At 29.2% G+C, this 13,356-nt stretch overlaps 1 protein-coding gene across 1 annotated transcript; it reads left to right on the top strand.

Annotated features, from left to right (window-relative positions):
* The first annotated feature begins 7,320 nt into the window (after positions 1 to 7,320).
* On the top strand, positions 7,321 to 9,799 carry NST1 (NAC (No Apical Meristem) domain transcriptional regulator superfamily protein). Its single transcript, XM_081642541.1, has 3 exons — positions 7,321 to 7,504; positions 7,686 to 7,963; positions 8,798 to 9,799. Exons 1-3 carry the CDS (start codon positions 7,321 to 7,323, stop codon positions 9,533 to 9,535), a joined length of 1,200 nt encoding a protein of 399 aa, XP_081498667.1. The 3' UTR covers positions 9,536 to 9,799.
* Positions 9,800 to 13,356: the final 3,557 nt, after the last annotated feature.

Genomic DNA, 13,356 nt, shown 5'->3' with positions numbered 1-13,356 from the left:
GACACATTTTGACTTAGTCAATTATATATTCACATAACTTACTTTGACTTCGTTTTGTGATTTCGTATGAGAAAAAAAATAGTTGTGTGGGATCTTATTGTTAGAATTCATCTCAACATCTATTTTTTAAATATCAAATTCAGGGGCGGATCTAGGGGGGGTTCAATGGGGTTCATTGAACCCACAGATTTTTCGGAAAAAAATTATAAGTTTTAATTTTTTTTTTTTTTAAAAAAAAAAAAGAAAAAAAGGGTTAAAACTAATTTATGTGAGATAAATAATCAAATGTTAAAGCCTGGCACATTGGTAAGGGAGTGATTGTTAGAGCATTGAATCTCCTCCTTAGGTCTTGGGTTCGATTCCTGCTGCCCTCATTTTATGTTTTTATTTTTTTTTTGATATTTTTTTCCGAGTTCTTCTGTTCTTAATGAGTTTGTGAGACCTCTTATTCCTCTACTCCTCTTAATTCTTAAATCTTTATTTAATGGTTAATCTCATTTAATGTTTTTATCTTTCTTTTTTGTAATTTTTTTCCGAGTTCTTCCGTTCTTCGTGAGCTTGTGAGACCTCTTATTCCTCTACTCCTCTTAATTCTTAAATCTTTATTTAATGGTTGATTTTATTAAAATTAGTGATAATTAGTTAATTACATACTAATTTTTTTAATTGGTTTTAATATATTGTTGAATACTTGAATTGTTGACAAATTGAATTGTAGAAACTTAGAATTTAAAATTTTTACTTGGTCTTTTAATTGATAATTAGAAGAAGTTTACATTGTTAAATTTGTGTTTATTGGGGGCTTGAGATTTTTTATTTTTATTTTTATGTGTAATATTGATTTTTTGCAATAGAAATATAGATTTATAGAAGTAGTAATGTATTAGCACGCTTTAATTTCAAACTATGAAAACTCGAAAAATGCTTTTGTAGGTTTTTTTTTTTTTTTTTTTTTTTTTTTTTTTTTTTTTTTTTTTGTAAAATCCATCCATTTGTAATTTAAAAAAAAAATGAACTTATGTATTGAATATTTAGTTAATATATGATCATCATTTTTTTAAAAATTCCGAACCCACAGTTCGGAATTCCTGGATACGCCACTGATCAAATTTATTTTTATAATTTTATACTCGTAATATGTAGTCAAAGATATTTGCATTATAAAACATGTGTTGACAAACTTGCCTAAACGAAAATGAAACGTGTCATCTAATATAAAACAGAAGAAGTATCACTTATGATTTTAATTCCAATTCTCTTAATCAATTTCTTTACACCCACTAACTATAATAATAATAATTATAATTAAAAAAAAAACCGAACTTTCAAGCTAGAACAAAGAGAATATGCATTATTAGTATCCTCATTTGAATTGATCAGACATCAATTAGCTCATTGCTTATCACAAAACCCCATCTATTTTCATGCAAGCGTATTCAAAATTCTCGTCTATAACATAATAACACTCCATATATCATATATGCCATTAACAAATATAAACATGTAATAACACGCAATATCTGATCTAATAGTTTGTGTTAACTGTCGGTCGATTTGTACTCTATAGGTAAGAATAAATAGCTTAACGGCTGCACTAATATTAGCGCAAACGTAATAAGAAAGAATTGAAACGCAAAATAATCAAACAAGTAAAGTAGTGAAAGATGCCATGCATATTATTTTCATGTTTCATGTGTGCAAGCATTAAGCATAGCATAGCTAATAGCTAGACTAGACACTGCACCCAGTAGATAGGCAGTCCCATTTTATACCATCAACCTCAAACTTTCCATATTAAAGATAAAGTTGATTTCCATTCCTATACAGCTAGGAGCAACTTGTAACCATTTTTACATGCATTTTTTTCATAATATGGAAAATAGATGTACGTGGTTCGATCAACATGATCTACTCCATGGGGCAAGGATATGAATATTTTCTTACTAGTTTACATGGAGGAACGAACAACTAAGAGTGAATGAAGTAGAGGAGATACAATTATCTCCCTAACGCAAACTCTATCTCATAAGTGTACTTACAACTTGACTTGAATTGGCTTTACTTGCCCCTTGATTCTACCCTTTTGATTTTACAAATAATTGTTCCTTTTAAATATGATATATAGAAAATTAGAAGCCCTAAATTATTCCCCAAAGAATATTTCCATAGCCGTCAAGAGAAAACTATGAAAATAGGTGACAATTTCCGGGAAAAAAAAAAAAAAAAAAGAGAGAGAGAGAGAGAATGAAAATAGGAATTTTTGTTATGTTAGCCTATATTCAAAAACTTCCAGTTTCAAACTATTTTTTTTTATAATACAACTATAACCTTTTCATTTCTTGTCAAAATGAGCTTTAAAATAGACATTGGAGAGTTATTGAAACAAGCTTTCACCGGGAAGCCTATGATCCAAAATATTTGCATACATATATTGAGAAAAATATATAAGTGTTGTTAGAGTTAGTCCTTTGGCCTATTCCTTATTTTAAACTACAATTTACAAAATTTATCTATCGTATGTAATTAATATAAACATGGAAGAAATATGAAATTGTCACATACTCACATTGCAATTCTAAATTATAAACAAAAGAAAGCATCTCCTTTTAAAAATTACTATTGACACAAAAAATTATTTTTTTTAAAAAAAATGAAGAAGTATGACCCCACAATATATCTTGAATGAAAGCAAAATGGCTCCCAAGTCCCAACCCATCATCTCCTTGTTGTTGCGGTAGTTGCGGTAAGAGAAAAGGTAATTGGAACTTTAGAAAGACCCCACAATTCACAATTCACAATTCACAATTCATAATTCATATTCACAAAAGAAAAGGCCTCTCTTTCCCAAGATATCATAAGGTTGCTAGTCACCGTTACGATAGCGCCCTTCGTCCTACATTCTTGTTTCCACAACGTCCTTTTGTGGTCCCTTTTTTTTTCCTATATGTTTTCATCCTTTTTAGTTTTTCCATTTTTTTCTTATTCTAACCACTAATTTGTTAAATGTTTTAAACTTTTTATACTGTACTAACATGCGTCTAATACTTGCTCATCAGTTTCATATATTTTCTTTGCCTAATGATATTTTTTTCCACTCAAGTATTGTTTGGTATACATGCAAAGTTTTTATAAAAATACATGAAAATTACGTATTTTTGAGAAATAAAGATTTTATTATTTAAGGTGATATCAACAAGTAAAGTGAAACGTCCTTAAAAATTCCATTCTTCAAATAACTAAGAACTTCTCAGGGAATTTCATTTTCTTATCCCTATTCAAATAGTTTCGCTCACTTCCTATAGTAGTAAAACACACGAGAGATGCAAATTCAATGGAAATATAATTTCCTAACACCTAAATTAACAATATAATAGGAAGATAGAAATCGACTAAAAATACAAGAATATCTCCTAGCAAATACTTCCTCCGTTCTATGAATATTGCAACTATGGACTTTTTGCACTATTCATCACTCTTGTTTGACCATATAATATGAGTTATATGTTAAGCAAAATATAGCCAAGTGGGATCTTGTTGGATTCGTCTCATATATAATACTTTCACAATATCAACTTTTTATAATTTTTACTCTTACACAATTATAGATATTTAGCATATAAAATGTGTTTTGGAATGCGTAATTTCCTCCTTGTTGCAATATTAACAGGAAGTATTCCATAAGACAATTCCCAAAAATATATTATTTGATATTATCTCAATAGTTACGCACATGTGGTTTATTTGGGCCAAGAAAATATAATAAAATAACAAATTGAGATGACATCTGACACTGCAAATCGGGGAAAAAAAAAAGGTTGAAGCATGATAAATAGGCAACTTATTTTAGGGCATAATAATAATATGGCATCAAAAAAAGGAATCCAAAACGAGAATCGTCCAACAGTTGCAACAAGCCAACAAGTAGTTGTAGCAGTGTAGAGTGTAACTGTTAAGTGTGTTGTATCTCTTTTTTCAACATTTTGTGTAAAGCGTTTGGTGTTGGTGGCCCTTTCTGGAAGGAATCCACCAGCAAAATTTTAAAACAAATAACCATGTCTAAAATCTTCATTCTTCGATTGTGTCAAAAAAAAAAAAAAAAAAACATCTTCATTCGTTGCCTCGTTGGTGTTCATATTTCATATTTTCCTACTAATTGTCACTTCATCTATTTCGTAATATAAGTTTATTGAATGTTTTCACTGTATTTAATTTCATACCTCACTTAACGAGGGTAATATATACGAGCAAGCGATGGTATAGTCAAAGCGAGGTATATATATAACCATTCATTGAGGCTAGTTTAACAATACTTTACATGTAAAGATTTCATTTTTATATATGTAAAAATGTGTAGTCAAAATTCATAATCCAAAAAGTAGATAGTGTAAAAAGTCAAAATAAATTGTGAAACAAAGTATTGGTAGCAAGTTTTTTTTTTTTTTTTTTTCTTTTCTTTTCACTAGAGGTAGTATGTAACTATGTATACAGTATTTTTTTTTATCTATAAATGAATAATGTGATCTCTTTATTTGTACATAGTATAAAACTAGGTTAAATCCCGTGCCATGCACGGTCATAATTAAACTTTACAACAAAATTTATAAAGAATGGTGTTAATTCAACAAATTTATACAAAAAAAAAAAAATATTGTAACAAAATAATAGTCTCTAATTAAAGATATTGATGGTCAAAGTTGTGTCTCAACAAATGTTCAAATCCAACCATAACTTATAAAAAAACGGAGGAGTATAATATAATAAAATGATTTTGTTAAGCTGTTCTTATAAACGTTATGTATATTTGTAAGATTTATACAAATTATCCTACCAAAATTATTATTCCTATATTTTTAATTAAAATAAATTTTAAGTCGGAGGAAAAAAATTATAATAATATTATGATAATCTTGGATGATGATATATGTCAATACTTTAATTTTAAACTATGTTAGTATATTTGTAACCGAAAGATTTATAGTATATAAAATATATGTTGAAAAATAAAAATAAAATAAAATTAATTGAGTATGATTGGATTAAATGTGTTGTCAAAATGGAAATAAGTATTATGGTAGGTTATAAAATGGAAGTTATTAAAATTTGGAAAAAAAAAAAAGGAAAGAAGAAAAGGCGGGAAAATTTTTTATAACATCGTGACAAGTGTCACTTTAGGTTCGCTTTTAGTATATGTTAATTGATTGATTGATTATTTGAGCATATTAACGAAAAATTGTATTCCGTATTTAATAAAATAAATAGTTATTAGATTTTGACAAATTTATACCTCTAAAATCATAAAAACTCTAATCTTCACTCATTACTCCTTATATATTACGAATGAAGTACTTAATTCTCTATTTCAAATTCTTCGTTGAGTGACTTTGTTTAATCTTTCTTTCAAATAATCCTATACATATGAAGTTATTTACTTTCTCAAAACATTTAGATATATGATTTGTGTATGTTATGTATATATTCATTTTTTTTCACAACTAAACGTGTAATATGTCTGATGAGATACCAATAATTACCATTTACCAAGTTAATTGTAATAACATACACTTCAATTTAGTGGACACGCAATGAACTCAATGGAAAAAGTTGAACCATATTAACCCACTTATATTATCAACTTAAAATAATATTATAATAGTGTATTACATGCCTGAAATCATGCATGTTCGTTATTGCTATAGAGTGACAATATAAGTTACTCTTGCTCTTGGCTTAAATTGGTTAATCCATTATCTGTGTTCATACATGTGATTTCCAAGGTCAGAGTGGTGAGATAATATTAAGGCCCACAATTCAACTACAATTGAGAATAATTTGATAATTTCATATAGTACATGAAAATTGAAAATAATAGGGCGGCAGCTACCGTACCTTGAATGTCATAATTTTTTTTGATCAGATTATCAATCCTATAAAATATATTCTTGAACTTTAACCATTAGATTAAGATTTTGGTTGATTTGGTCCTCTAATAACAAAGCCAATAATGGTGAACTATGACATGTTTTTTACTTGATTTTTTTTTTTTTAACCGTCTTGATTTTTATTTATTAAAACCTATTTGAACTAATTTTGAACTTTCATGCTATAGTTTATCTTAGTAGCTAGTAAATCAAATTAAATAACCATGATTAACATTTATCTAAAAAAAAAAAAAAATTAACTCTTTTTCGTGGAATCATTTTTTCGAGCAGTCGAGCTTATTAACTATTGTATTTGAATATATTGTTCCTAAAAATGTGGAAAAAGGCTTTATTGTTAATATATATAAAATGTTCTATAGCTAGATATGTCATTTATTATTATTATTGAATTCTATTAATACAAAGTATATATTTATATACTAAATCCGTTAATTTTTAATTACAATAAAAAGGTATTATTTGCGAGATTTTTTTTTTTTTTTTGCAACTAAAAATTAATAGAGGTAGTATATAATAAAGTTAATTAGTTTAATTAAACCGTACAAAGAGACGAAGAGGTTAGTATTACTGCTTGTAGTCAAAAGCGCACAGATGATGAATAATATGGTTGTATTTTCGCATAGCATGGTAAGACAAAGTTGATATTTTATTAGATAAAAGATGACTTTCATAATTGATTCATAGTTTATAAAGTGACATTATATTCTATGTCTCATGCTACCATACTGTGCTAGCATTACTTCCCTCTTGAATAATTAATATATCTATTTTGATAATAATATGTATACATAATCTTAAATTTTGGATTCATTATAATAGACAAATTACTAACTTAGATCAGCTTTTATTTTATACATTATACAACATATATACTTGTACTGTTTTTCTATAGTAATAACCTAGGATATCAAATTTTTTGTCCATATATCATAATTATATCATATAATTAAATATATTGTGAATACATTTGCAACAGATGGAACTAAGTAAATAGTAAAGTGGTTAGCTAGTAACTGTAGTACATTTTGGACTTTATATTATATAATGCCCTAGCTACCTTTTCACATATAAATAATAGACCTTTCTATGCCCCAGTTCGGGTACCACAAAGGTTGACATTAATCATTCTATCAACCCTTCAACCTCCTTTCCTATTTTTTGTCTCCCTTTATTTTTCTCTCTTCTTCTCTCTATAATCATCGCATAAACATTAATTAGTGCTGCAATCTTAATTATCAAAACAAATCTTAATCTTCAATTTTATTAGTTTCTTATGATAGAATCCTTTGTTTTTTTTAGAAAATAATAAAAATTCTTTTATGTACTTTTTTTTTTTTAGCTGGGCCACTATTCTAGCAATAATAAGTATTCTTGCTAGGTAATGCGAACGAAAATGAACATATCTGTAAATGGAGAATCAAGGGTACCTCCGGGTTTTCGATTTCATCCGACTGAAGAAGAACTCTTGCAATATTATCTAAGGAAGAAGATTGCTAGTGAGAAGATTGACTTGGATGTCATTCTTGAAGTTGATCTCAACAAGCTTGAACCTTGGGATATTCAAGGTATGTAATTAAACTTCACCTTCATTCTCTAATAATTAAGCACGTATGAATTTTTGTACGCATGCGCATATGTTATTTAATTAAATTAGTACGAATATTGTTGGTCCGCTCATATGAGCCTTTGTTGTATAGTCCATATCGGAAAAAGATGTGAAATAATTATGTTGTTTGTTTTTTTTAGAGAAATGCAAGATAGGAACTACACCACAGAATGATTGGTACTTCTTTAGTCACAAAGACAAGAAATACCCTACAGGGACAAGGACTAACCGGGCCACAGCGGCCGGGTTTTGGAAGGCTACTGGCCGTGATAAGGTGATATACAGCAACTCTAGAAGGATTGGGATGAGGAAGACGCTTGTTTTCTACAAAGGAAGAGCTCCTCATGGTCAGAAATCTGATTGGATTATGCATGAATATAGACTTGATGAAAGCACCAACAATAACAATGACACCCATGTAAGATTATATATTTGTGTTACTCTTTTTAGTATAATTTCTGTTTTTGTTTACATAAGCCTATTTCATAGTTTATGCTCAATATAGAATTTGAGTGCAATATCTTATCCTCTATACATTTTTTTACATAAATCACAATTTTTATTTAAAAAAAATTAAAAATTGAACAAAGGAAAGTGTTTATTTAGGTAGCTATATATTGAGCTAGCTATGTAGTCATCTATGAAGTATAGGTTTTATTTTTCTAAGTCAAAAACGGAATAAAGTATCCAAAGGCGCTGTATATTGATGTTTATGTGACTTTATAATAGTATGGTTAGAGAATGAACCACAACCTAATTTCTCTTATAATCATTGATTATTTACTTATTCTCCTTCTTCTTCTGTACTTTTTTTGAATATTTATTTATTTCTATTCAATTGATTTGGATCATTTCGAGTTATTATATTTTTTATTTAAATAATCTTTTATTTAATGATCTTATAAAAAAAAATTATTATATTTCTACGCACTATGTATTTAGTTTTATTCCTCTTTATAGCTACGTTCTTTTTATGAATGAAAAGATTAAAAAGTGTGTGTCTAGCTATTTGTGAATTGGACAAGTTTTGATAAAAGACCCAAATTAAATGGGAGCAACAAATAGATATTTCTTGTCACCACCTTTTTTGTAAAGAAATATTTACAACATAATAATTTTTTATTTGAAAATTTGAATTGAATGTGCTATTAATTATATTAATGACTTGTGTGTGAATATTCTATTTTTTTAAGCAATAAATATAATTATTAATGATTAATAACACATTTTTGTTTTTGTTTTTGGTATGAAGGTTACAAGTCTGAGAAGTGGAGATTTTATACAAGAAGAAGGGTGGGTAGTTTGTAGAGTGTTCAAGAAGAAAAACCACCTGAAAGACCTAGACAGCCCAATCAAGACATCATCATTTTCCATGGCATTAGAATCACCCTCATCAATAAGCATGCTTGATTCACCAAGTGATCATGATCAACACGATCGCGATGATCAAGGGGCCTTAGAGCAAATATTTCAATACATGGGGGGCAAATCTCAAAAGATGAACAATAATAATATTACAAAATCATCCTCATCCCAACATCAACTTGAAAGGTTCATGAAACTCCCAAGCCTTGAGAGCCCAAACAATAATAGCACCACCACCACCACAACCCTATACTACCAAACCCTACCCGAAAACGACCTCGTTTCGATGACCAAACCGGAGACCGATCCCATCTACACCGGACTAAGTGACTGGGCCACCCTAGACAAACTTGTTGCAACACACTTGAATGGTCAAACCATATACTCACCCTTGTCAAATGATCATGAACATGAGCTGGATCAATTACCACCGTTGAGATCATCATCATCAACATCATCATCAGGAGATCACCATAATAAGATATACCATGCAACACTGGAAAACTATGGCGGCAGCAACGAGATAGATCATCTATGGAATTTCGCAACAACAAGAACAACAACAACATCATCATCATCTTTGGGGATTGACCCATTATGCCACGTGTCGGACAGTGGTATATAACAGAATAAAACATGCTTGGAGCTGTCCTAGGAATGATTAACTAGTATTATTAAATATCATGGCGTTAGTTGTTAAAGTCAGAAAGGGTTATCATGAGGGTAATTATTATGTGGTTTAATTTTACAGTAATTTTGCATATATACCAATAATAAAGTGCAGTGACGTACGGCTTGCATAACATTTCTAGCGAGATTATTAAAATGGATGGTCATCGATCATATATGATTCTTGTTTATAGTGTTTCATTTCATATTATTATATATACTTGTGAAAATATATATATATATATATATATATATAAATCAATTTATCTTTTTGGGTTTCCAATTATGTTGTCTTCCATTATTATTCTAATTATATTGATGTTCCTAGCTTAATTGGCTAGGCTAGCATGCATGAAACTTTTTTTGTTTCTATAAACTTTTATACATCCATATATGTAATTCTGACGTGGCGATTATCATTGACTATGTATAGAGGACATATCTTATCATTATGACTTTGATATCAAACCAGTAATTTTATTTAGATATGTTCAGATAAATTTGTTAAGTACGATCAGATTGATAAGTCCAACCGACAATCAAATGAATTGAATAAGACGCTACTTTGAATAGCTAGAAATTTAGTGAAAATGCAAAATAAAACTTATATGGGAAGGAGAGAGAGAGAGGACGGGGGATATATAAAGCTATACGCAATTTCCTAAAGAGGACAGTAATTAGTGAAAAGAAAGCTTTATATGTTTTTGAAGTGCAAACTCATAACGTTCAAAAGCTAAGCTAGTCAAAATCACTGTGAAATTAAAGTGCAATGAAAAAAAGAGTACGTACTATCATCATAAAAACCTTCAAGTAGCTAACCTAGCTTGCAAGTGAGGTGTAAATAATATTCTTGTTAGCGTCTATTTAATTAAAAACGTTGTTTGATTAAAGCATGCCCTTATTAAAAGTAATTACCGTTAAAATTCTATATTATACTCTTATAGTATGGCCTTTTACTAGGTTGCTCAAAACGGGATTATGTATATAAATTAATTATAGGATTAAAGTAGCTAGGTCTTGTCTAACATAGTCTATCTATTATTGTAAGCTAAATTCCATATGACCGTATGTAATTTTGGATATTTTTATAATAAGTTGCAATTCTAAAATTCCGAATTTAATAATTGTTTGAAGATGATATTTCGTTTAATTATTTTGTGGGTGGATAAGGCAATATGACATTTCAAGTACTCGTAAGTTGTGACTTGTGAAACTTTACTACTCCATTTAAAGAATTACCATAACATCTGATTATCACATTATTAGTATTAAAAATTACAATCAAGAATCAACACCACTCAATCACGCACTCATCATCTTTACCTCATCTCTATTTTGTCTCTTTGCAGCATTTACATGCACGTATTTCTTATTAAGAGTATATTATCTCGTCTTTATTGACCTTTTGTTGTCATTAGTACGTCTTAATCCTTATAAATAATCGTCGTATATGCAATAAGAATATACTTGTATATTATTTGATATTTGACAATAACTAACACTCGTATAATGATTTAATCTTATTTTCTTTTCGGCAGATCGAATTATTAATTATAGTTTGATATTATGATATGTACTATGTATTAGCAAATCACATACGACCCCCAATTAATGATGGGTCAATTTTTCAAAAGAAGCAAATAAAACAAAAGGGATCAAATATTTCATTGTCTTAATTAAGATAACTTAGTCAATGAGGGTGTGGAGAGAAAAACAGATTTCTATATTGCATTTTTGAGAGTTCACACTATAGTCATAAGACGTAAATCGTACTTCCAATGAATGAAACAGTAAATTGATGAAGGGACATTTGCTTAATATTTTAAAATTTTCGGGTCGATTCCTTAAAAAAAATACGTAGTACATTATCCTTTCTTTTATTATCGTACTATAGGGGTTGAACACAAATGTTTTGATAGTGGAAAGAAGAATGAGAGAGAGATATATAAATGCAAAGTGGCCTTGTGATTGTACATATACTAAAAAGTCAAGTGTTGTTAAGTAAAGGTATATTAAGTATTTGTGGTGTCAACATAGATATTGATTTTCTTAAAATGTGGTACAATATTTGGTTTTTTAAAACGGCAAATATTACAATATTAAAAAGACCGAGAAAGTATAATACAAAGTAACGTAAATAATACGGAGTACATGCCTGTTCTCTTCAGCTTAATTTCAGTTCAGTTCAAGCTCCAATAAGTTCAGTTCAGTTCAGTTCCTAATTTCTTTCTCTCATAAACAGTTCAGTTCAGTTCAGCTCCAATAAGTTCAGTTCATTTCCTAATTTCTTTTTCTCATAAACAATTCAGTTCAATTCAGCTCAGTTCAGTAAATTAGAACATGCCCTAAGTGACTCATCATACATTTGTACAAGATATTTCTTATCATGTAAAAAAGTTACTGTCCATTTCAAATTGATTTTTTTTTATGCTACCATTATTATTGATGAGCCACTTATAATTAGAAACGGACATAGTAAAATTGGTAAGGTACTGAATTGAAGTAATTTTTATAACTAAGGGCTTGTTTGGTTGACATAATAAAACATGGCACTAAGCGGCAAAACGACATGAGTTTTATGTATAACGTAATGGAATTAAATTGATTAAGATTTCATGAATTAAGGATAGTATAAAATTCATGCAAAACGACATGATATTAATAACGTAATGGAATTAAATTGATAAAGATTTCATGAATTAATAGATTATTATAGTATAAAATTCCTGGAATACTATAATAAGTTACAGGAACTAAATGAAAATGACAAAATGGGATGGGGGGAAAGCCGACAAGCATTTCCGGTACAAACTGAAAGGAAGTAACAAAGTTGGCTAGCAAGTCGTTGTTTGAAGGGAGTCCACAGATTTGAAAGGCCATCATGCTCCCTAAACCTTAAGTGGTTGTTGCCAAAGACCTTCTCTTTGCTTTGTTTTTCTCCTTTTATTTTTTGACCCACGTACTATTTTATTCATGTCGATTATTCTCTCTAGTCCTCTACAGACCCACATACGTACTATTATATTCATGTCAATTATTCCTTCTAATGCTTTCTCTACTACTCTCTAGTGTATGTGATGCGTGGTATCTGTTTCACAAAAATTGTACAACGGAGTACTTATACTTTGACTTTTGTACTATTTAAATACAATATAAGTTTTTCAGGGAAAATGATTTTGGCATACCGTAAGTTGATTTTGGTACACCATATATGAGAGCAAAATTTTTTATGCTCTTCTCGGTTCTGACACGAGGGTTTGCCAAAATCAATTAAGAATATACCAAAATCAATTTCCGTTTTTTAGGTATCAACATGGCTTTTAGGTTAAATATGACCCCATTGAAAACTGGCTACGCAAGAGCAACAATCAATTGATGTCATAAACAAAAGCTTATCATGCACTAATTTGACAAGAAATTTCTGCAAAATAATTAAGAACCATATCTCTTTATTTCCGTGCGTATGATGTGATTAAAAGGTTAGACATATCCAGTGAGTTGTTGCTCTTTTACTAAATTTTATCGTTGTTTAAACCTCTTTTTCTTCAAGGGTTGCTTTCATCGTGTCTTTCTTTGGGTATCTTACTACCTTTATACTGTTTATAGAAGTTGTGCTGAGACAATTCTTTCTCTTTTGATCTGAGATGACCCGCTCACAAAATATGACCTCAAGAGTCAAGATATTACTACCATTAATGATTTTTTTCGATATCCTCTAGTAAAAATTATGGAGTAATAGAAAAAATAGTTAATAACCACCTCTCAAAATACCTAAAA

Source organism: Chenopodium album, chromosome 16 (genome assembly GCF_948465745.1).
Source record: "Chenopodium album chromosome 16, dcCheAlbu1.1, whole genome shotgun sequence".
NCBI lineage: Eukaryota > Viridiplantae > Streptophyta > Magnoliopsida > Caryophyllales > Amaranthaceae > Chenopodium > Chenopodium album.
The sequence above is the reverse complement of the archived record's forward strand: the minus strand, read 5'-3'. Positions and strand labels throughout refer to the sequence as shown.

Excerpts from the sequence above, each read along its gene's own strand:
- NST1 (XM_081642541.1), top strand. The coding sequence starts at position 7,321 with ATGCGAACGAAAATGAACATATCTGTAAATGGAGAATCAAGGGTACCT. Across the intron at positions 7,505-7,685 it reads TGAACCTTGGGATATTCAAG|AGAAATGCAAGATAGGAACT; the intron begins GTATGTAATTAA and ends TGTTTTTTTTAG. Across the intron at positions 7,964-8,797 it reads ACAATAACAATGACACCCAT|GTTACAAGTCTGAGAAGTGG; the intron begins GTAAGATTATAT and ends TTTGGTATGAAG.